Source organism: Lagenorhynchus albirostris, chromosome 16 (assembly GCF_949774975.1).
Source record: "Lagenorhynchus albirostris chromosome 16, mLagAlb1.1, whole genome shotgun sequence".
Taxonomy (NCBI): domain Eukaryota; kingdom Metazoa; phylum Chordata; class Mammalia; order Artiodactyla; family Delphinidae; genus Lagenorhynchus; species Lagenorhynchus albirostris.
The window spans coordinates 78997079-79022652 of NC_083110.1; the positions used below are offsets into that span (position 1 = coordinate 78997079).

Genomic DNA, 25574 nt, shown 5'->3' on the forward strand with positions numbered 1-25574 from the left:
GTGCTGAGCTCTTACTGTGTGCCAGGGGCCATGGTAAGCCCTCCTCTATCTATCTATCTGTGTTAAGTTTTTATTGGGGTATAGTTGCTTTACAATGTTATGGGGCTTTTTTTTTTTTTTTTTTAAGATTGTCTTCTTTTTGCCTCTGATTTTATTATTCCTCTGTTTTGTGGAAAGATGAAGTGGCAGAGGGGACAGCTCAACTCTACCTCTGGACTCAAGATAGCTCTTTGTTAAAATCACGGAAAATTTTAAACATATAGGAAAATGAGGAGAAGAGTGTAATGAACGCCTCGCTGGGCTTCAGAACCTATCAAGTCATGGTCTTGTTTTTATCTCGATGCTCCTCCCCCGGATATTTTTCTTTACATTTATTTTATTGAAGTATAGTTGCTTTACACGGTTGTGTTAGTTTCTGCTGTACAGCAAAGTGATTCACTTATACATACACATATATGTGTGTGTGTATATATGTGTATATATATATATATTCTTTTTCATATTCTTTTCCATTATGGTTTATCACAGGATATTGAATATAGTTCCCTGTCCTACACAGTGGGACCTTGTTGCTTATTCATCCTGTATGTCATAGTTTGCATCTGCTAATTCCAAACTCCCAGTCCATTCCTCCCCCTGCCCCAGATATTTTTTTAAAATTTATTTTATTGAAGTATAGTTGCTTTACACGGTTGTGTTAGTTTCTGCTGTACAGCAAAGTGATTCACTTAAACACACACACACACATACATTCTTTTTTTTTTTTTAAAGAAGATGTTGGGGGTAGGAGTTTATTAATTTATTTTTGCTGTGTTGGGTGTTCATTTCTGTGCGAGGGCTTTCTCTAGTTGTGGCAAGCGGGGGCCAGTCTTCATCGCGGTGCACGGGCCTCTCACTGTCGCGGCCTCTCTTGTTGCAGAGCACAGGCTCCAGACGCGCAGGCTCAGTAGGTGTGGCGCACGGGCCCAGTTGCTCCGCGGCATGTGGGGTCTTCCCAGACCAGGGCTCGAACCCGTGTCCCCTGCATCGGCTACTGTCAACTACTGCGCCACCAGGGAAGCCCCTACATTCTTTTTCATATTCTTTTCTATTATGGTTTATCACAGGATTTTGAGTATCGTTCCCTGTCCTACACGGTGGGACTCGTCGTTTATCCATGCTTTATATCATAGCTTGCATCCGCTAATCCCAAACTCCCAGTCCATCCCTCCCCCTGCCCCAGATATTTGGAGGCAAATCCCAGCCTTCACAGCATTTCTTGAGGTTGTCTTTTCAAATGTAAGTTTGTAGTCAGAGTAACTGGCATTGTTTCAGGAAATGGAGGATGTGCAGAGGGTGGATCCCCACGTAGGAGCCGGAACCCACCTTGGCTGTCCTGGCTCCTCCTCTCCAGCTGAGGTGAAGGACTCGGGCTCATTATCATGCTGTGTGCGGACAGCCAATGAATGGGCGGTAATGGCTCCAAGCACTGTTTGGAGATGTGACTTGACTACTTGAAAGCTGGTTAAATAGATTATGTGCTTCACAAAAAAGATGACTCTTGCATGTAATCTGCAGCATGGAGTGAGCAGATTTTCAGAGCAAGTTACGAAGAGACAGAAAGGTCAGAGCTTCCTAATTTGTACATTTGTAGCTTTGTTCCCATGTGATTATGTTGTTGCCCACATATCTAACAAAAGCTGTGAAAATTAAAGCTTAAATCCTATTATAGAAATGAAAATTTTCAATATAATTAAATTAAAATAGACACTAGGACACCAAGGTTTGGGATTTATGCCCACACAGATATTTTACATTAATGTTATAGGAATTGGAATAAAAGAAATCAACCTTAGATACCATTAACTTTTAAATTAGTCAGGAGCATTGGACATCCTTGCAAGAAGCCTTTCAGCTGAGATGGGAGTTGTGCTCTTACCCACATGGGCTGCTTTCTGCTGCAGTCCTTAACCTGAGACCTTGGGAAAGCTCATTCCAGTTAACGCTGAATTCCCTTGCCTTTGAAGATCTAGCCTTTCCGTATTCTCATATTCAAAGTGACCAAAGCAATTGACAGATTTCCTTTAGAGCTTACTGTCTACTTACCTTGTGTCATAAGTTTGTTTTTGCAGAATAGTGTTAGATTTGGAGAATAAAGATTTGACGATTTAGTGGTAAGACAATCCCTTTGTAGTCTTGATAGTAGTTTAGTTTAATACTCTTGGTGGATTACTTTGGTTTAAGCTTACTGTTCATTGGGGCCACCTTGTTTTTTATTTTTTCTCTGATGTTTGGAATCTAGCAGTGAGTAGGAATGGAAAATGTGCCATTCCTTCATTCTCGGGCCATTCCTGTAGCTCTTTCCTTCAATATAACAAGTAGGCTCCTTTTACACTGTGTTCATCAACCTCATAAAACTTCATTTGTGTTCCATTTTTTTCTTTTTTCCTTTAACATCTTTATTGGAATATAACTGCTCTACAATGTTGTGTTAGTTTCTGCTGTATAACAAAGTGAATCAGCTATTTGCATATGTATATCCCCATATCCCCTCCCTCTTATGGTTCCCTCCCAGCCTCCTTATCCCATCCCTCTAGGTGGTCCCAAAGCATGGAGCTGATCTCCCTGTGCTATGCAGCTGCTTCCCACTAGCTATCTGTTTTACATTTGGTAGTGTATATATGTCAGTGCCATTCTCTCACTTTGTCCCAACTTACCCTTCCCCCTCCCCGTGTCCTCAAGTTCATTCTCTACGTCTGTGTCTTTATTCCTGTCCTGCCCCTAGGTTCATGAGAACCATTTGTGTTCCTTTTTTTTTTTTTTTTTTTTGCAGTACGCAGGCCTCTCACTGTTGTCGCCTCTCCCGTTGCGGAGCACAGGCTCTGGACGTGCAGGCCACGCGGCCATGGCTCATGGGCCCAGCCGCTCCGCGGCATGTGGGATCTTCCCGGACCGGGGCACGAACCCGTGTCCCCTGCATCGGCAGGCGGACTCTCAACCACTGCGCCACCAGGGAAGCCCTGTGTTCCATTTTTGAACAATACAGAGCTCCTTAAAAATGTAGGCCTGGAGAGTTCAAATAATTTTCCTCATTCTTATTTTATTTTCAAGGTGAATGATTCTTCCAGTTGTCAAGCAGAGTAAAATTCTCCTTTTTAATGGTGGAAACATTAGTTACAGCAGCTCTTTAAAATCTGAGGGCAAAGGCCCAGATGCCTATTGGGGCTAGCTAGTAGGAATTAGCAAAGTCAGATTTCTAGACCGTTTTCACTGTGATTCGATCCAAGATTTTATATCTCTAAAAAAATTACCCTGTCAATCAATTTGTTGTGCTTTAAATCGTAGAAAGAAAAGCTGTGTGTTTAATACAGACCTATAGTAAAATATACCTTCTTAATGTTTTGGATCGATGAATAAATCAAAATAAAATCTCCTGAGCTTCTCCACTGTGGAGAATGGAGAGGTATTTCTCTTACTGAAAGGGTTCTTAAACCCAGAAGTTCTCTGTAGTAGTTTTTGTTAACTTGATGGATGCTTTTCACAGAAAGAAAAATTGGGGTTGGGACCCTCATATGCCATAATTACTTAATGTACCACTCGTATAGCATTCTGGAATACTTTAATTAGAGAGTTGTGCTGAAGACTTCTAATGAACGTTACCAGCGGTGAACCCCAAAGTTACTTAATTCTTTAAGTAATGATGGAATACTAATACAATTTTCTCCTCTTTTTTTTATGCCCTGAGAAAATTTTAATCTTTATCTGTAAAGTACTGTACCTTTTTTCATCCCTCATTCTGTATATCACTCTGTAGCTTTCATTATATGTGTTTTTGAAAAGATCATTTGTTAAAACAGTGCAGCCTTTTTAGAAATGGCTTAATGAATCTAGGAGGGTGAACTCAATTTCAGTTTCTTAATTATATCCATTCCAATTCCATTGTAATTTGTTGAGTACCTACCATGTGCTCAGGACTGTTGGTTAGCAAGTTTGATTCCTCTGAGAATGGCTTCAGAGCCATCAGTTTAAAAATGCATAATTGGAAAAGAGTAATTTTCTTAATTTACAGATAACGACCCAGGAGTTAAGTAGCAAGTCCTAGTCTGCAAGTAAAATCCCAGGCAGGGAGCTGTCCACCACCGTGGTGCTGATTAGGGCGTTGTCTTGTTACAAATCCACCCCCTACTCTTTTCATAAGCTGTTTCACATCCAGCATAAAAGTTATGCATTCTGAAAACTGAATTCACTTCAAGTGCCATATGGAACACGATAAAGTACAAGTATGTGAATAAATAAACACATAAATAGCTTAAACATAAATAAACCATGTAGTGTTGTGTTCATGTGCCTATGGAGTTTTCATAGCCTTTTCTCTTCTCTTTCTGTGTGATCATATTGGCAGTGCTAAGTTCCTCAGGGTGTAGTTGGTCTAACCTTTATCATAGTGTGTTGGCCCTCTGTTCTGCACCCACCTCTGAGTGGACTCTTGTCCCTGTCGCTTGATACTGGGGACATGAGAGCAGTCTTAGAAGAGGCTGCCTTGGTTGTCCCATACCCAGTCATGCTCACATTGGCACTGGGACGGCAGGTCTCTGAGTCTCCCCAGTTCATGGTTCCTTCCCGGCCCCAAGCTTAGCTCTGTATGTGCACCGTGTTGCGTACAGAAACTTGCCTGGGACAGTTGGAGGAGCCCCAGGTCAGCCTGCAGTCTCCTATGTTCTCCTTCTAGACCCTACTTTTTTCTGTTGCGTAAACTCCTCCCTGAGGGCACAGTCCTTCCCTCAAGATGGAGCGGACAGACCATATGATTTTGACGTTGTTTCTTTAACTGTAGAGCTCAGTATGGGGGCAAGCAGTAGAGGAGTGTGTGCTGGGCCACACTGGCCAACACCTGTGTTCTTGGTTAGCTTCACGCTCTTGGGTAAAAGCATGCACACGACTCCCCAGCTCTGTTTTCCTCTCTTTGTTTTCTCATCCTCCACGTGGTAAGATTCTGCCCAAGGATAGGCAGACCTATCGAATTCCTCTCAAATGTACCAAGCCACCTCCTTAAATGCATTTCCATCCAGAGGATAGATTCCTGGTCTGACCAGTACTTTCCACACTGTCTTCCCTGGCATTTTGTTTGAGTCTTTCTAATATTTTCATCTGCTTTTAAATGGGACTCATTTTAGACTTTTCTCCATTGGTTCTTCTTCCATTTCTTTTTTCTGACAAAGTATTTATTATTATGATACTAGTGGCTGGTTCACCTCTATGATTATACTTCTCCAAACTACAGGATACAAACTATCTGCTGCCCCACTCCGTTCTTTCAACAGATGACACACTTTTTACGAGGCCCGGTGGCTTCATCCAGAAGATGTGTCTTTGACCAGCTTCTTTTTCCTATTGTTCCACAATCTGTATCTTGCCATGTTCACTTCCAATTTTCAGGATACTTTTAATTGCTCTGCCACTCTCTCAATTAAAATTTTGTGACATTGGGTACCTCAAAGCTAACAGGCAGATTATCTTATTTCTGATCATTTCAGCACTGAGCCAGGTGGTGCTGAGAATCTTCTTACCAGAATACTTAACAGCGGTACTACCCGTAGGTAGGAATTGAAACACAGTGCAGGGCAGTTGTATTTACTCCATCTTACAGACAAAGAAACTGAAGTTCAGAAAGGAGAACTGACTTACTTAGGGTTACTTGATGTGAATTTATCCTCCTGGTTCTGCTAATGATCACAGCTTACTTAAAGTGAATTAAAGTAATTCTTGGAAAAGTTTAATCTGCATTAGACCTGTAGAGATACCTGAATCATACATGTTTACATGCACGTGCACATGCGTGGGTCAGAGGAGCTCTGGCTTCAGGATCAGGCATCTGACTCTGGCTCAGCTGCTGCCTGGTCCCTGTATTCCGGCTCCTGGCTCCCACATCTGTAAAAGTTGGACACGAGTAGATTGCTCCCGTGATCCCTTCCATTGCCGGCTCTGTTTTCTTTATTTCTGGTGTTTAAAGATTTGCATGGAAGGAGAGAATTATTTGAACAAATCGAATCATGTGGGTGCCGAGTTCTTAGATTGTTGAAAAGTAAGACTACTGTATAAGACGCATAGCAAACCTGCCCCATTTGCGGGGCTCTTACCGTTTAACTCGCCTTGAAAGCATTCATCTGGGTCTCAGTTCTGTGTAACAGGCTCAAGGTTATTAAATGCACTTTATGGATCATTTGTTTAACGTGAGCAAACTAAAAACTACATTATTTAGTGTTCATAAAATGAAAGTTTTAAATGGACAGATTCATTCTTGTATTTGCATCTTGCTTTGATGTAGAGCTGTAATGGAGTTATAGACGGATATTCTGCTTGGACATTTATAAGCTGACGATGCCTGTTGAATACCTTTTATAAAGATTAATATTTTTTACTCTGTGCCCATTACCAGAGCATTAATCATAATGGCTTCAGCCTGCACAGCTGAGGATGAACAGATGTGCAATCATTGCTGTCTGTAATCATAGTGGATCACACTGGGAAAGGGGGTGCGGAAGGCTGGCTGGTGTGTTGCAGGACCTCTGATCCCCGCGGCTGATTTGCGTGGAGTCTGGGCCCACGGGCTGCCTTCTCTGGGCTGTCAGCATTCCCTTCTGTGCACGGCAGCGAAAACCAGGACAACCGTGCTGGCTGGTTTTCGCTTCCTTGTGGGGTCAGGCCTCTGCCTTGACTCAGACTACCAGGCACTGATGAGGCCTGCAGTCCTGTACGTGTGAAGAGGATCTGACAGGAGGAAGCTGTGGCCTTGATTCTCCTTCCAAAGATGAACACTGGTTTATTAAAATGAGAAATCGCACAAGAGGTCTTTAACATCTGCCTCCTAGCATACTCCGAGACTGCGCTGTCCAACCGAGTTAGAATGCCAGCTACGTATGTAATTGATAATTTTATACAGTCCACAGTAAGAAAAAAAAGTACAAAGCAGTTGGTGAAATTAATAATATATTTTATCTGAAATATCATGTCAACATGACTTTGATCTAAATAGGACAACTGGCATGTTTTACATTCTTGATTCATACGAAGTCTCTGAAATCCCGTGTGTTTTTCACATTTATAGCCCATCTCAATTTGGATGCTATATTTTCATCACAGATGCTTGATCTTAACATTTAATATAATTTACCAGTGAAAAGTAGACCTGCATACCCAAGTTGTTCCCGTTGTTCCAAACAGTGGTTGACAATAACTGAATCAGATGTCTTTTTTTTCCATTTAAGTTAAAATAGTGCATAAAATGAACTGAAATGGAAAATTCTACTCCTCAGCTGCTAGCTACATTTCAGGGGTTCACTGGCTACCCTACTGGATAGCAAACTCTAAGGCATTAGTTTTCTGTGTGTACTTTGTTGGAAAGGCTGACTTTGCATAATAGTATTTCTGTGACTGTTACAGCTGCTAGTTACTGAATGCTTACTACTTGCCAGACACACAAATTATATCATCTAATTCTCACAGTAAACCCGAGGGGTTAACAATATCAGGCCTATTTTGCAAAGAAGGACAATTAAGGATTTTAGAGAATTTAAGTCACTCGCCTGAGATTCAAGGCAAAGAGTGAGCAAGGTGGATTTTATGATTTCCTGTGTGCACGGGTAAACTGAACTAATTAGTGAGGCTAAAAGGCTGTTCCAAAATCAAAAAGACTGTTAGTCCCAAACTCCCTATTTGTCCCTCCCCTCTCCCTCCCCTTTGGCAACCATAAGTTTGTTTTCTATGTCTGTGAGTCTTGGGATTAACAAAAGTACACTACTATGTATAAAATAGGTAAACAACAAGGACCTTGTGATAAGCAATATCTTGTAATAACCTATAATGGAAAGCAGTCTGAAAAAGGTTAGATATGTGTATAACTGAATCACTGTGCTGTATACCGGGAACTAACACATCATTGTAAATCAGCTCTACTCCAATTAAAAAGCCAACAAACAAAATCGAATAGACCCAGGTTCCTGGACTTCCAGTCAGGTATTTGTTGCAGCTGTTTTCCATGTGTTTATCTATGGGTAGTTTATTTGAAATGTGTTTTCTTTTTAAAATATAAGGGTTTGTTTGATTGTTTTTCTTTCTTTCTTTTTTTTTCTTTTCTTTTTTTTTTCCTTGAATGGGGGGATCGTCAGCTTCCTGGGCCATCTGTTTTGAACAAAATGGGACAGTTGGCACAAATCATGCTAGAGAAATGACATTCTGTTCATGGAGAAGGGTATTCAGGACGCTGAGTTGGGACACTCAGAATATGACAGGCGATTCCTCTTGGATGCTTTAAAACAGCTCATTGCAGGCATGAGTGTGTGTGTGTGAGTGTGTGGTGTGAGTGTGTGTGGTGTGAGTGGTTGTGTGTGTGTGGTGTGAGTGTGTGAGTGTGTGTGGTGTTTGTGTGAATGTGCGTGGTGTGTGTGAGAGTGTGTGTGTGTGGTGTGAGAGTGTGTGTGTGTGTGTGTGTGTGTGTGTGTGTGTGTGTGAGTGTGTGGGGGTAGTAGCTTCCTCTGTGCTCTTAATTTTTTGTCTTGACTTACAATAAAATTTCGGGATCTTTAGTGTTATTCCAAACTTGTGTCCCACTACTTCTTGAAAAACAAACTGGAAGGAGCTGAAATGCAGAGTGAGGACGTCCTTTGTAGAGTGAGGTTTGTTTTGCTTTGGTTGGGGGCTGCTGGGTGGCTGGGACGGCACCAGGAGGTGGACCTGCTTCTCACTGCAGACTCTCCTGTGATAACCCTGCACCTGTAATCACAGTGACCCCAGACCACCGCTCACGTGCGGGTGCGAGCACACACACGCTCACACACGTGTGCCCGTGCGCCTGAACACTGCTGTCCGGATCGGCTTGGACACCATCCAGTGAAACTGAGCCACCAGAAAGGCAAGAGCGATCTTGATATGGCTGCTTTGTCCCTCTGGTGTCTTCCTGGGATGCGACGGGGCAGCCCTCGGCTGCAGGTCCTTCCTCGACGGATAGGAGCAAAGTGCTAGGTTGACGCATGAAAAAGGACAAAAAGTCCTATGGACAAAAGTCCTATGCAGCAGCTGTCCTGCTGGGAAGAGCGCGCTTCTCCACACGAGCGCATGCATGCATGCACACACACACACGGTTGCACACGTGCTTGAAGTCACTGCACACACGTGTGCACGCATGGACACACACACTTCCACTGTCAGGTCTCAGTGTATGTGTGAGGGCTACTCCCATGGATGAGAACAAGACCTCTGCTCTCACGGAGACTGTGTCCCGGGAAGGAGAAACAGGTCACCGAGCTAGTCGTAATTTCCAGCAGTCCCAGAGCTGGCACTGGAGGCCTGCCTGTCCCAGGTCCGTCGGGGGGCTGAGCTGGGGCCTGCTGATCACGGCTCACCAAGAAGGTGGGTGTGTCAGCTTGGGCTGCTTCCAGCTTTGGTCCCTGCGGCCGCTGCAGGACTCTGGGGCGTTGCCATTCTTCCTGTGGGGACCTGGGACGTATTTCTGAAGGCGCTGCTGCCCTGTGAGCCCCTGTCTTTGGAGGCCTGCATGAGGTGCCTGGGGTGGTCCTTGTGCCTGTAAGAAACGCCCAGGCAAGAGGCTGCTCCTGCCTGGGGATCTGGTCCCGTGATGGGCGTGTGGTCGGGGATGGGGCCCTGTCCTGGGGCCGGGGGTGTGGTCCTCCACACAGGAACGTTGGGCCCTCACAAAGTCCTGCTCGTGTTGTCTTGTTTCATCCTCTCGATGAAGCAGGCTTATCCCCATGACCCGCCTTTATCGTGACCAGCCAGAGATGGGGTGGGTTATGGCGTTAGAGCTACAGTTGTCCTATGGATGTTGAAAACATCCCACGTATAAATACTGTGGGTTCATCTGAAGGATTGTAACAAATGGGTTTTTTATGTTCTCAGGCTAGGAGAATGAAATGTCTCTAAACGTGACAAAATGGTAGTGAAGTGTCCAAAAGTTTGGTGTCCAAAGCCTCAGAAGAGGCTGGATAACAAATGCACAGAGCGATCGCAGACCCCTGGGCTGGAGGGTGGGCGTTCCCACCAGGTAGCCAAGGATGGCTGATAGCATCTCTCCCTGGGGAAGATGGACAGGGCGGCCATCACTTCCCTCTCCCTGGAGTAATTCTGACAGATGACACCAACACACTCGGTTACTTCTGAGAACGGTGAAGTCCACACCTGCCTGTCCAGCGTGACGGATAAATGAGGCCATATGGAATGGACTTTGGCCAGGGCATATGGGTTGCCAGGGCCTACAGAGCCATTTCTGCAAGCTCTGAGTCCAGAGCTGTGTTCCCTGATCCTCTAGGGCTGTTTGTGGACACACGCCTGCTCCCGCGCTGGCCTAGCAAACCCACTTGGCCTTCTACCGCTGTTGGGTCCCTCCCAGGCTTGCTTCAGACATGGCTTTGCTAAGCCTCCGTTGTCATGTTTTCCTTGGTCATGTGGTCGGGGTCTGTTTTTACCTGCTCAGCTCTTCGTGGCTCTTACTTCTCCCACTGACACGCCTTGGAAACTAGACTTATCCCCAGAACGGTGGTGGCAGTGATAGGCATGACCGCGTGGACAGGGGTGGCCGAGGGCTCACCCCCCGTTGAGGTCACACTGGGTGATGTGTTTCAGGTGGGAGGGAAAGAGGACTCATCCTGGAGATGTCCTGCCTGGGACCTTGAGGCTAAACACAGGCGGGGCTGCACGCAGCCAGCTTTGCCAGGGGACCTCTCCTGCCCCTTGGGTGCTGGGAGCTGGGAGTGTAGCCCCTGCTGTGGATGTTGTGCTGTGGTGTGGAAGGTCAACAGAGCTACTGGGGCGGATGTAACTTGCGAACGTCAGGATTGTGTAGGAAAGACATTGGATTTGGGATGCTTGTGGAGTTCGTGTATGCAGTGGGTTAGCATTTTGGGCAACTGCGTTTTCAGGCTGGGTTCACTGCACGTGGTCATTTTCCTGTGGCATGTCCCTTGGACTGGCTTTGTCCCTGGGCGGCTCTCTGATGCCTGGGCTCCCCCATCCCCTCCACGCTGGCAGCCCGTCTCGGCTTGGGAGCACTTCCATCACAAGTTCAAGGGGCTGTGGCATTCAGAGAGATGCTCTCCACGGGGTCCTGTATTCACCCTTGGCGTCACAGGAAGGGTTGGGTGGGAAGATAAGGGAATCGTGTGATGGCCCGTGACATCCAGGAGCACCAATGTGGAGAGACTGCCTGGTCCCCATGGGAGAGCGCCACCTCCTTGTGCTGTGCTCTCACTCCCTCACCTTCGGCGACCCCTGACAACATAGTCATCCAAGCCCGGCTGGCCCCTGTCCGGAAGATATGCAGCACTTCAGCATGTCTGCGTTACCCCTGCCTATGTATTGGTTACTGTAATGGTGACATCAACAAGTAAATGCATATACTCATATAGTCATTGGACAAAACTCAATCTGGAAAAATGGAGTTGCTATCAGTTCCTTTTCTAGGGATTAAATCAAAATGGAGCTTGAAAAAGCTTTAGCGTGAGCTTCCTACATGCGGTCCCCTGGAGGGCAGAGGAGCGGAAGGGCGTGTGCGGTTTCTGCACCTCCCCTGAGCTGCCTCGCGCCTCCAGCCCCATGCCTTCTTTATCGTGTACTTCTTGGGAAAGCCTTCTAAGCAAGTCTCTGCATACCTTCAGGAACCATTCCAATGTTGCATGCTTATTTTTTCCTTATATTCAGAAAACTCAGGAAACATTAATGCAAAACTTGCTTTTAGGTATCATTAACTTTGGAAGTCCTAAAGTGTAAAATTCTAAAAACAAGCACAGGATATTTAAAGTTCCCGAGCTCTGCTGTCTTCTCTCTCGTGCACTGCATTTTAAAGGGACCTACAGTGGCTGGGCTGGTTTCGCCATCCAGAACTGGCGTTGTCAGCAGACAGTTCACGTTGGGGGATGGATGGTGCTGGAGTTAAACAGGATTTCCCAACAGGAAGAGACAATTAGTAATTGCATTTCATCTCGAATCTTATTTGTGTTTGGTTCATTATTTTTCTTTGATTTTTCTGAACATTCTTTCTGTTGTCCTATCTAAAAAACAAATGAAAACCCAAGTGATCTTTGATCCTTAGACCCCAGTGTGCCTTTATTTCACAGCCGTGCTTTCCGGAGCCGTGTCTGTGCTCCTATTTTCGTCTTCTCATCCCACTCCAGGAAGCTGCCTTGAGAAGGACTCCATCTGCTTTTATTTATTTCTTCTTTAATTTTATTTTTTTTCGATCCTTGGGCTGCACTGCGCAGCACGTGGAATAGTTAGTTCCCTGACCAGAGATCGAACCTGTGCCCCTGCATTGGCAGCGTGGACTCTTAACCACTGGACCGCCAGGGAATTCTCCTCGGTGTGCTTTTTATTGTCACATCCCAGGGCTGTGCTTTTCTGCCCGTTCTTGCCACCATATTTGGCCACGCTGGCCACCTGCCCTCTCTTGGTTTGGGTGATGTCATTCATCTCTGCGTCAGCCCACATCTTTCCTCGCTCCGTCTTCTGTTCTAATACCAACATCCTGACTGCTGTTCACAGTTTTCCCTTCTCATTCTACACATTCCTCTTCGATGGTCTTATTCACATACTTGGCATTTATTATGGTCTAGGGCTGTTGCTTCTTCAGTCTGTAAGGCTGGAAATCTCTAAGGTCTAGAACCCTCTCTCCACGTGCCTACTAGATGAGGCTGCTTGGAGGCCCAGCAGCAACTCAGATTCAACGTGTCCAGAACCTGGTCCTTTTCTCTGCCCTTAAGCACCCTTCTGTCCCCAGTTTCCTCTCCTTGGATGGCATCGCACGGTGCCTTGGATGAACTTGTCACGCAGACGCTGGGTGCTGTGTTTGACTCTCCTTTAGCCCCCACCCTGCTCTCCACTTCATCACCTGCCACTGTGTTCAGCCTGCCTCCAGTTTGCTTTTGTTCAAGGCCTCTTCTTTCAAACTTGCCACTGAAGCAGGAGGTCAGGCCTTTACTGTGTCTTGCCTGGACCATTGCATTAGCTAACCTGTCCAGTAATGAGCCTCCCATCTCCACTGCCCTACCTGGCGCCGTCACGGCTGCTGTCTCTGGCCTTTTGATCTGATCATGTCCCTTCCCTGTCAGCATCTTCCAGTTCTCCACCTCTTTCTGTCTCATCCATCACGTTCAGGATGAAATCCAGCTGCCCGTCTGGTCTTTTATTCTGCTTCTCCTCTCCCCACCCTCCTGAACTGTGCATGTGGCTCTGTGAATGTCATATGCTCCTCTCTACTTGACTTGGTGAATAGGGTTCCTTTTCCTGGATGGCCCCCCCACCTTGTGGGAAATTCTGATTCCTCTTCCCAGCAGGTGAATGTATTACCTCCCTAACTTTCACCTCCAAGGTCAATACCTGCTCCCCGCCGCCCCCTCCCTCATTAGCCCAGGGGTCTGGGAGACCAAAGAGGGGCTGGGGCTCTTCACCAGTATCTGTATCACATCATAAGAGCAAGTACCCTGTCCTGAGCATCTCACCTGTGCCAGGCCCAGGCCTTCTTGCCTCACCTTGCAGGAGTACATTGTACCTCAAACCTGTGAGTAGCTAGTGCCACTGTGCCCATGTTAGCAATGCAGAAACCGAGGCTCAGAGAGGTAACTAGCTCTGCCTGAGATAACCTTGCAAGGAAGCCAACGGAATTTAAACCCAGGCAACCTCACTCCAGAGCCTGAGCTCTCAGCCCCCTGCAGACTGTCCCTCTGCAGATGTGAGCCCAGCAGAAAGTTGTCCCTGAGTGGGTAAACATTAAGTGGGGAATTTAGTAAGCTATGAACCGGCCAAGCTCAGGAAACTTCGGGAGGTATATGGGAGCAGGAAGGAACCATGCTCTGGTCTTCCTAGGAAATAATAAGAAGAGCTGCAATTCAAATCATTTTTGTTGTAACAAGTATTTCTTCTAAAGTTGCAAATCAGTAAATTTACAGTTCAGCACAGAAAATTAGTTAAAACCCCAGCATGCTTGTTTGCATTTGTGTCTGTGTACATACTGTTGGATATATGTGAATATGTGTTTATATGTTTGTTTGTGAACTATCGTTGTATATTTACATGGTGACACACACACATATGCGTGCACACGTGAGTGAATTATTTTATAAGAAAACAAGTGATTTCCTCCCAGTCAAGTAGTCTGACCCCCTCCAGATGTCAGTTTCACATTGCAATGTAAATGTAACATGCAGTGTCACAAGCTAGGAGAACAAGCTTCTAGCAAGCAGAGTTGCATCTTGGTGGGTCTCCTGCTGACTGGCAACCCGGTGTCCCCTGCAGACTGCAGAGAGATCCTGCTTCCCATGATGACAGATCAGCTCAAGTACCATCTGGAGAGACAGGAAGATCTGGAGGCCTGCTGCCAGCTGCTCAGCAACATCCTGGAGGTTCTGTACAGGAAGGACGTGGTGAGTAATGGCGGGGCTACCTCTGTGGACCCTGCAGCAAGTGTGGGCCTGCGATCCCCAGGGGCCCCAGCCTCCCAGGACCAAGTCATATTTGATTCAGTTAAAAAAGTATGGCCGGGGGCTTCCCTGGTGGCGCAGTGGTTGGGAGTCTGCCTGCCGATGCAGGGGACACGGGTTCGTGCCCCGGTATGGGAGGATCCCACGTGCCGTGGAGCAGCTGGGCCCGTGAGCCATGGCCGCTGAGCCTGCGCGTCCAGAGCCTGTGCTCCACAACGGGGGAGGCCACGGCAGTGAGAGGCCCGCGTACAGCAAAAAAAAAAAAAAAAAAAAAAAAAAAGTATGGCCTGAATTTTAAGGGTTATCCTTTCTTTTTCTCTCTCTAGAGTTGCATCCTCAAATTATTTTTTATTTATGTGTAAAGCATGATGATTATATTACCACGTGTGCTTTTCAGCACTGAAGATACTGTTTTATGTTTGTTTCCTATGACTTCTCAGCTAAGTGAGTCCCAAGACTTAGATTTGATATTTAAGGTCAAAGGCTTTGATATTAAAAATTAGAAATAAACAACAGGAGGCTAATTGCCTACTTTCTTTCAATTATTATTTTATATTTAATAAATAGATAATATTATTATTTTATACATGCACATAGTAGTTGTTGGTTGTTTTAAGTGCGTCTGAGAGTTTTGAGAAGAGCAGTTCTCTGCCCCTTTTCCTGGGTTCCTCCCCCCACAGGCAGTTTTTTCCTGTGCTTTCTTGGCAGTTTTTTTTTTAAATGGTATTTCCTTTTGCATTTCTCAATTGTATGCTTACTCCACTGACCTTCTGTCTTAATCAAAAGCTGGTGCAAGCACATATGGAAACATCTGACCCTATGCTTCCGCGACCCCATTGTACCCAGCACATTCATTTGGGCACACGTGTGCACACACATGTAAAGACATTGGTTCTCCAGGTGTGTCTGGACAGGTGTACAGGGCCATGTCTGTCTCTGCCTCTAGCAGTGTGTCTGCCTCTAGCAGTGGCCAGATGGGCCAGGATTTTAAGTCGGCAGGACTTGCTCTTAGCTCTTCCCCACGTGACCTCCTGCCACCTCCCCAGTCCACACACACACACACGTGCGTGTGCACGCGCATGCACACGCATGCACGCACCTGTCCTGCCCACTTCCTTGCTGCACCTGCTCATTCTCTCAGAGCCTGGGTGTTGCCCTTGAAGAAGGAGATAAGGTAAAGTAATTCATTGGGATGGTGGCTGCATCCGCTCTTCCCGGGCTTTGCCTTTGAAAGGTGTTGGAAGCCTTAACCCAAAGGCCAGCCTCCAGGGGTCCCATGCCAGGCCTTATCCTTTTCTTATCTTTCTTATGAAAGGTCAGGAGTAAAGAGGTTGTGTGGCCAAGCCTCACAGAGGAGGTAGTGCCTGCCTGGCCTGTGCGGAAGCATCTAGAAAGCCCATTTAAACACGTTCAAAGTTCATGAAGAAGAATCGGCAGTCCCATCACACACAAAATAAAGGAGCAAATTCTTACTGATAGAAGGTTCTCTGGCACTCTGAATTTTAAGTAGTGTGCTAAAACGATATTTAAACATTCGATTCCATGTGATTGTTCCCACATTATTGGGACCTGACATGCAGCGCCATCTGTGGTTGTTATCTGTCAGCCTTTTATTTACAAGTGGCCAAGTGTCTTTAGAAAACTCATTGGTGAGCTAATCAGGGATCATAAACATTATATTGTTTAAACAGAGTTGCTTTTATTTTTAAGGTTTGCTTCAATTAAATTACTATGATTATATAACACATTATCATTAATGGACTATAATTAATAAAATGCCTTGAGTTTTCTTTGTGAAGGCTTTTGCCTCTGACAGGGGCCATTTTTCATCTCGTTAAGGGTTGTAATTGATTTACTCTTTACAGAATAAATGAATTCAGTGACAGCCGCGGGACGGGCATGTTAATGACTGTCTTAGGTGGTGGTATATTTACACTGGTGTGTCCTCCTGCAGGGACCAACTCAGAGGCATGTCCAGATTATCATGGAGAAGCTTCTCCGGACAGTGAACCGAACCGTCATTTCCATGGGACGGGATTCCGAACTCATCGTAAGTGCTCGGTGACACGCTTGTGGGTTTCATTGTGCCTGACAGCATCTTTCCCGGGAAAGTCATTCACTCTCAAGCCCGAAAATCCATGTGGTTCTTTCCCACCTGCCTTTTGAAACTAACCATGTTGTACAACGATACAGCAAGCAGTGGGGATGCATTTATTTACAGTCTAGTAGGTTAAAGGTACTCATTGCCACGATTCCATAAGTAAGTGTCAAAGTTGAAGAGTAACAAACCAACATTTGGTTCTAGTTTTCTCATTGCTTACTTCTAGCAAAGGATGTATACGTTCTTCTAAGTCCTCATTCTTCTGGCAGATTCTTTCTACGTATTTACATTTAAGATGCCATTAATAAAATTTTATGAAGGGCCTTAAAAAGGAATTGAGGCCCTCCGACTTCGCTGTTTTATGTCTCCTCTAAAGTATTGTAGATGTCTGTCCTGTTCAGATTGTCGAGACAAGGAATGGTATCTGTTCTTTTTCTCAGAGTTTTAACAATAATTTAGCAAGCTCATTGCTAAAGCAAGACCGGAGCATTTTCATATTATGGTGATTTTTTCCAGAGTTTGCCACTCTCCTCCTCACCATCATTATTCTTAAATATGGTTTCGTGGGCAAAAGATGCATTCGTAGGTCCCATTTAATTTCTTTCATTTCTAGTACATGTTACCGTGTAACTGAGTTTGGTGGTTCGCATTTCAAAAAAATAGCTTTCCTAATCACAGAACAGAACATCCAGTTGGAGTCTTCGCTGGCAGTCAGACTAGGCACATTGGTCTTCCTTGGGTGATTTTAGTTCTGTCTGCGTAGCCTGGGAACGGATCAAGTACAGTGACCCGTCTGTCTCCGTCAGGCAGCAAAGCAAGACTGGAGCACTGGGCTTGTGTCGGTTTCTGTGGCTGCATCACCGTAAAGGCTGCGGTCTGTGGTTTTGGGTGAATCACAGGAGAATAATTGCTGCCTTTGTATGTTTCCATCCGGTAAAATCGTCTAGTTTATGTCTCAGGGTTTTAGCACGTGTTATGTGCAGAGTTTCCTTTTTAAGGTATATCTCTTTTAGGTTTGGATTATAACATGTATAAATTAGGGAATAAAATATTTCCTTGTAAATTGGCGTTGCTTGCAGTGGATTTTCCATTATTCTGTAATCCTGCTCTTCATCATAACGATTCTTTTCTGTAATCTGGAAATGCTTTTGTGTACGTGGGTGGAGACTGAGCCCTGTGGAGGAAGAATTGGGGTGACTCCAGGGGCACCCCCGGGGTCCGGTGTTCCTATCTTCTTGGGGTTGTGCCCTGGGTGCCCCTGGAACACTCTCGTTGTGGAACTCAAGAGGGCTTTAAGTAGAAAGAATGAATGTGCCTTCAAGTTGAACCAAGTTTGGTGTCATTCTGCTAAGACCCCTGTTGGAACAGGCTGGAGCAGCGGGGCTGAGGTGACGTTCTGGCTGTCACGGAGTCACAGTGAACGTGTTGGGCACTCACGATGGGCAGATGGAGAACATGGCCGACGTGGAGGCCAGTGAACTGGTGAGATGTTTCTGTCTCTGGTTAGCGGTGTGTTCACTTGGGTTATAAGCCCACCCTGGCCAGCAGTTGAACTGGGGAGAGGAGGGCGGGGAGGAAGCCCGTAACGGTTTGGATGGGACCTTAGCCTGGGGCCAGATTGTAAGACATGCTTGCAGCTCAGTCATAGTTTCTAGAATGGAGCGTGGTGACTTCTCTCAGACCACGTGGTCCTGGAGGCCTTTGGGAAATTTCTCACATCTCAGACATAGTGATAATAGCAGCGCAAGTAATAGCTGCTCTCACCGAGCACTTGTGGACGTGCTGGGCACTGTGTAATGAACGGAGGGTCCTCACTTAACCCTCCGCTTCATCGTGCATAGGCCGCTGCAGAAATGCCTTGCAGAGAGATGGGAAACGGTCCCAGACACACAGCTAGCGTGGCGGCGCTTGTGGGGAGCCCGGGCTGGCGCCAGAGCTGGCTTTCCTTGGTGTCTTCTGTGAGACTGAGACTCACGGTGCTGATCTCAGTGCTGGTCCAGGAGGCCCAGAGGAGGGCTCGGAATTCCTCCTGGTTTGGCATCGCAGTTAGTGCGGCAGCCGCCCAGGGCAATAAGCACCTTTTGCCCTTTGCCACCTTCAGTCGTTTTCGTGGACCAAATGTCAGGATGTCCTGGAGGAAGACGGGCCAGACCACGGATCGGTTGCCCCTTTCCTGAAGGGCTTGGAGGAAGCCATGTGTCCTAAGGAACCCTTAGGGGTGCCTGGGAAGAGCCCTTGCACCTTTACCAAGGCGGCATGAAGTGAGGACCCAGGCTCAGTCTTACCTAGCTGTGGCCCTGCTCCTACCGCATAGGTGATGGGGTCCAGGGCACCGTCAGGGGCCACGGGGCACTAGAGCAAGCTGCCTACATCCAGGCGCATCCCCCCACCGCCCTGTCCTTCTCCAGCAGAAGTCTCCAGAAGCAGGAACAGGATTTCGGTCCTAAGCTAACTCCTCCCAATGCCGGCATCTCTAATGTGTATACAAGGAGGCCAGAAGTTCCTTCCTAAAATGAACTAGGCCGTCAGGGAAGGAATCTCGAAAAAAAACAAACAAAGAAAACAACTGAATATGACTATAATTATTTAATGAATGATGACAGCATTAAGATGTTTTCAGGAAGGACATTCTCCATTTCACATTGGAGATGTTCAGAGACTCTTTCAGTCGTCAAGGAACCACGAGTCCCCTCTGTGGCGTCCACAGAGCAGTGAGACTGAAACGTTGCCCTGCTGAGCTCAGCCTTGCTGTCCACATGGGCTCCCATGCAGACTTATGCATTAGCTTCTTAACGTCACTGTTGCAGCTCGGTGAATTTAGACGAGAGGAAGATCTGGGGAAGAAAATATCCCTGACAAGGTGGCCAAAAAACGTAATCAGTGGCCCTTTTAGAGTGGAAAGAGAGCAGAAAATCGTTATAGGCCTGTTTGGGCTCAGCTGTAACATCCCGTTACACCACAGAGATCCCAGCCCTTATGTGTTTGCTCCTCTTTTTTGCATCAGTGGAATGGAAATGGTATAACTGTGAATCAGCTCACAAATTCTAAAGAATCGCTGAAAATGGACTTTAACAATTTAAGTGATTAAAAAGGTTTTGAATAGCTGTGCTTCACTTAATGATTTATTTCATGATATTGTCAACAGTAGTAGAAGCGTGACGTCTCTTTCCGTCAAAACAAGTTATTCGTTGGGGATGAGTTGTGGCCTCACAGTTTCCCCATGTGTTTATATATGGAATTGAGAAGTGGGGAGCTTCACACGCCATTGGCTAAGCTGTGATGTACTGTATAAGCGTCATCTTTTAACTGTATCCATGGTACCTTATAAACACCATGCAGTTGGTTATATATCATTTGTTTTAGTTCATTTTATACCTTTCAACTTTATATTTGAAATGGGCTATTGGAATGCATCTCAGGCAGAGGATAAAAATATGCCATGATCCTAAGTATTATAGTTTTTTTAACAAATAAAACTCCATTTGGCAAGTGTAGGACTGTAGATTGCGTGGTTGCCTACAGCAGACCCTAACACAGAAGGCTTGCAGTAACCCTGCCACAGAATTAAGATGCCATTTTATCTTTATCCCAGGATCGTCTAATGCTATAGAATAATTGAGTGGGGTGCTGAGCTTTACATGGTCTGATTTCAGATTTTATTTTTCTCTTCCTCTTTGAAAAGATTTCTAGGCCATCAGCGTTGGGCACCTTCTTGGTCATTGTGTATGGTTCTGAGCAGGGGGCCATGGTGGCTTAGGTGCTCTTGTCTGGTGGGCAGGTGACATGGTTTCCCCCTCCCTTGGCCCCCCCGCCCCCACCAACACACACATGCCTGTGTCTTTGCTGGAGTAAGTGCTGTAACAAAGCTGGGTTGAGAGCAGACAGGATGAGTAGTACGCGTGACCCTTCCTTCTCTTGTGATATTAGTCTCTGCTGCCTCTTTCAAATAATAAGATTTATATTCTGTTAATGGGTCCTTTAAAAATGTAATTGAGTGAGAAGGACTTTTAAAGGTTTTTCTATGGCCTGGATACACACCAGAAGACTGAAAATTACTAATTCACGAAAATGAAAATGTGGCCTTCTTCAAAAGAAAGGTTCCCTTGGAAAATCCACAGAAGTAGGCTTAGGAAAGGGAAACATTCTTCCTGCATTCTCCACTTGTTCTTGTGACCACCAGACCTCCTGATTCCCTAGACTCAAGTGATGGAAGTTCTTTTGTTTCTACTCCGAACCCCAGCTGTAGGGGACGTAGACGGGTGCGGTGTGTTTCATCGTGACAGTGGCACTATTGGTGGGGAAGAGATGCTGCTAGTGAAAAGTCCACTGACTTCTTTGAGCCTGCGTGATTTATAATGACTTGACATACTTCTTCATTTGAAAGATACTGTAAAAGACTCCCTTTTACCAAGACTCATCACCAGATATTTACACAAAGATGTTATTTCCCCATGCACGAACACTTGTTTTGCGATATTTATTCTAATGGACTTTATGTATGAATGTGCTTTTAACAAAATGCTCTTCTTAATCTTGCCTTGCAAAGGAAAGCAATGCATTATAAAAGTTTCAAGTGGACAGTATCTGGTTTTTCTCTATGAGTGTTGCAAAAAGTGTCTCTAACTTGTATGTTTGTTAATAAACCTGCTTAGAAAACATCTGACTTCCAGAAAATCATCCTATCACAGGTACACGTGTGAGTTGTGATGACTTTATAAATTCATTTCCATATGGTATCGGTATAGCAGTTTCTCCTGCCTTTCACGTGTGTCTGTGGCCGTAGTATTTTTTCAAGGTTGGTCACTGACTGTGGATTTACTGCAGAGGAAATGAAAACCATATCATTACCTGGGTGAAATGCGCTGTGCAGTTCTTGCATGTTCATCCCAAGCCGTATCTTAAATTAATTATTGAGCTCCTTAAAAGGCATTATGCTGCTTGCATATGACCTTCTCATCTGCCAAAACGTATGCTGCGCATTGTAGCACGATGAGTTATCCCTAGTTCACAAAACAGAACATTATTTCTGAATCATATAGGTCTTCTCTTCCTGTAAGTTGGTCGCATGCGTGTCCCATGCCAGATGTGCCAGTGGTGGAGCTTTTCTAGATGAAAGGAGACGTATCAGTGTCGAGTCAGCTGCTGTTACCTTTAGGTGACACTGCACCAGTGTCACCTAAAGGTGACCTAAACGAAGACACCTCTTGTCTCCCTTACTAGTCACGCCAAATTTTATTCGCTGATAAAAATGCTCCCAAAGAATCATTCCAGCTGTGGTGGGCTTTGTAAACGTGTTGTGCCCTCACAGACAGGGTGGAATGGAGGAGTTCACGGCCCGTTTCTTGTGTTTTGTCCTTGCTCTCTTCTATAAGAAGCACAAGGCAAGCGCTTGAATTTAATGGTGTGTCTTCTGAGTTGGAATTGAGGACTGTGTATCTGCCTTGCCTATGACGGCACGCTAAGGAGAATGGCTTTGCAAGGCGTGCTCGTTGTTGCTGTTTGAGGTTGGAGTCGGCCTGGTGTGGGTCCGTGAATGATGATGCCATTTCTGCCACACCTCAGGTCTCCATGGCAGCGGACACCTTGGCAACCTCATAGGATGTGGGAAACTTCTGCCAACTTCATATGCCCTTTCCAAGATAGCAAGGTTTCCCCACACCTTGATTTTCTCCCCAGTTTTACTCTGCTTTGGGGGAGAGTCTGAGAGGGAAGGACCAGATGCAGAGGCCTGGGACCTCTCCTTGGAGGCTAGTCGCACACTTTCAGAATGACTGGTGGGCACCTGTGTGGCAGAATGCCCTTTGTTGGATCTAGTTATCGATAAGAGAGGACCCCTGAGGCCGCACCAGTATTCGGCTCACAGATAATTGTAGAATGTGCCTTGGAGTTTTTTCCCCCAGCGCTCCGGGCATTGGGTCTTCCTCTCTATCCTATACTTGAGCTGCACTCACCCACTTCTTTCCCCAGAGGAACTTGTGAGGCAGTGGGAGCCTTCCATCTCAGCCGAATCCTTGCTCCCGCACCTTGCAAGTGGACTCTGCTATTGCAGAGCCCAGGAAAGGGGGTGGTGACCTCTCCTCTCCTGAGTTTCCAGGGGGCCCTCTCCCTTGGGAGAGGAAGTTGATTTGCGCTGGTCTCTGTGGGAGACCCAGACTGAGCACCCCAGTGCTCAGTCCCACTGGGGCACTGGTCCCCCACCCCGGGGAGGGAAGAAGAAAGGAAGGAGGTGGCCGACCCCCTGGGGCTGTGGACCTGCCTGATGGATGATCTAGAGAGAATCTGTTTCCAGGGGGGCATGGCAGGGTTTGCCCTGGAAACACTGATGAGTTCAGTTGTCCCCCGGAGGTTCTTTAAAAATTAGACCTGGGCTTCCCTGGTGGCGCAGTGGTTGAGAGTCCGCCTGCTGGTGCAGGGGATGCGGGTTCGTGCCCCGGTCCGGGAAGATCCCACATGCCGCGGAGCGGCTGGGCCCGTGAGCCGTGGCCGCTGAGCCTGCGCGTCTAGAGCCTGTGCTCCGCAACGGGAGAGGCCACAACAGTGAGAGGCCCGCGTGCCGCAAAAAAAAAAAAAATAAAAAAAATAAAAACAAAAATTAGACCTCAGCCAGATCCTGCTGTGTACGGTGCCCTTTGCCCTTAAAAGCCATCCTGTTCTCCTGGCAGCTGAAGCCCGTGCCAGGGTGTGTGGTCTGGTCAACTGAGTTTGAGCTGGATTTCAGCCCTGCCCCCTCCCCAGCCAGACCAGGCCAGTAGGCAGTGCCCACGGCCCTTCTCCTCTCCCAAAGACCCAATGGAGTTCTCTTCAGCCTGAACATCTTTCCTTTATTATTATTTCCTCAGATTACTTATTTTTTACCAAATTATTGAAACCACGATTGATAAGATTAATAGCCACACAAAACATGACCTTTGATTTTTTTTTATTTAAAAATTAATAAAGAACTTAGTGACAAGTATAATAATTTAATCTCTATACGTAATGCCATGTGTACATCTACATATGAGGGAACACGGTACTTTTTACCTTGGTTTTGTATCAAAGATTTTACTTAAATCTTTCTAAGAGAAGAGTCATCATCTGTTAGGACATATTGCAGTTAAACTATGAAATGAGTTTGAAAATATTTTTTTTTCTATTCTGAAGACAGTTTCATTTTTAAATAGGAATTTATCTTCAGTTTCCTTTTTGATCCTGAAAATATTAACTTTTTTCTTTGTCTAGACTGCTTTCAAACAGTGATGTTACTTTGTTTACTAGATGTCCTCTTGTTTAGATGGAATTATGGTACTAAGCAGAGAGCTGCTAACACCCTTATTTCAATTCACTGAGATAGTCGGGATTTTGAAAACACAAGGAGAGATAGCTTGTTGCAAACATTTTTTATAACTTTAGTTAAAAAGAGTAGAAAATACATGAAACACATTTTTTTAAATTTTTTCTCTACATGAAACAATTGCACTTCCTTCATGGTACAGGATCAACTTAGCCTTCCTCTTGCGCAAAAATATTTCTCAATTCTGTTAACTGATATTCAAGGATTTGTATCCTCATGTATCATGTCCACAAAAGATGCGTGTTTTTCTTTTAATTAAAGCACACATCTGTGGTATATAGCTTGAGTAATCCCCAAAGAATGCTTACATGAGATACTCCTGTCACTTTTTTTTCAAGTCCACTAAGGTCTTTCTAGAATCAAAACACTTAGAATGAAAATAGATTTGCTATTGAGTCAGGAGGAAAATGCGTGGCAAGAAATAGCTCCAATCTGAGAAATGCAGGTAGATCCTTTCACTAAGGCCGACCACCTTATTGGCATCTGGTCAGTGAGGTGTGCGTGTGAGCACGAGATTAGAAACGGTTGGACAGAGACCAGAAGACTCGGTTTCATTGTACATTCACAAACGACTCAAAATTAAAGTTGAACCAAAAAAAGTCGAAAGAAGATCCCTACTTCCTACTGTGAAAAGCCAAAACTTCATAGACAAGAGTCCTTAATAGACTAGGGGCTTTTGATTTCTATAAAAAGATACTTGCAAAGGTGCAAAGGAATGAGTGAAAAAATAAAGGAACTAAGATTTATATTGCAATGTGTAATCAAAAGAGAACTCGAAGTGTCACGATTTATTTAAAAAAGACCTAAAAACATTTGATTCACAGCTTTCCCCTAGGTATGTCATTTAGTACAACTCACTAATAGGTTAAATGTAGGTGACGTTAGTTGGTTTGTTGGTAGCAGCTAAACTAAGCACGCGGTTTCTCTTTGAGATGGTCAGATCTTCTACAGTTGTTACAAAGCGTAACGAATCATATAAAATGTCTGGCTGCGCTTTCGTGATGAACAGTGTCTCAGAGATTGATCCACAGAAACACTTTCCGGTGGCAGAGAACGCCTGTGATTTATTGGTGACTGTATTATCTGCTGTGTATCCCTCTACGTGTGTTTTCAAATTCTTGCCAGGATTTATCATTTGGCCTTTGGGTACCAAAAGATTAAAAATGAGATCTGCGAAAGCTTAGTGTCCGATAGCTCTGACCCTGTCAACTTGCAGTGATTAAAGGCATGTCCTGACTTTGGGGGACTCCTGGCTGCCGGGCATTTGCAGGGTGAGCAGTAAGCACGTCACCGGTCTGGAGTTGAAACAAACGCTGAATTTGAGGTGTCAGCATGACGCTGAGATGTCACTTGGCTTAGCGCTACAGCACGTGAGGCAAATATACATATAGTCACATTTTAGAGATTATTCATGGTCTCCGACCACTTGAAAAAAATTGTGCTTTCTCCGGAATTGGATGTGCTGAAAATGGCACTCGCCCCCCGCTTATTTGCAAAATTAAACATAAAAATGAAGTCCTTTGCAAATGTAAGGGCTACTTTTTCTTCTCAGTATTAAAAAAAAAATAAAGGCTTGAAAATAATTATGAGTTTTAGCTGTGTTACAGAGTGACAGCCTGCCGTTCTGCAGGTTGATAATGTAATCCTTGCTGATCTGGGGTGCGGGCATAGAAAGTTT

General features: G+C 45.4%; 1 protein-coding gene across 4 annotated transcripts in view; it reads left to right on the plus strand.

The window, feature by feature from the left end:
- Nucleotides 1-25574, plus strand: part of DOCK1 (dedicator of cytokinesis 1) — a 529068-nt gene that overhangs the window by 185580 nt on the left and 317914 nt on the right. For all 4 annotated transcript variants that reach the window (XM_060127083.1, XM_060127084.1, XM_060127085.1 and 1 more), the window contains 2 exons: nucleotides 14278-14405; nucleotides 16417-16512. In XM_060127083.1, coding sequence (XP_059983066.1) covers nucleotides 14278-14405; nucleotides 16417-16512 — 224 coding nt within the window. The remainder of the gene's footprint in view (nucleotides 1-14277; nucleotides 14406-16416; nucleotides 16513-25574) is intronic.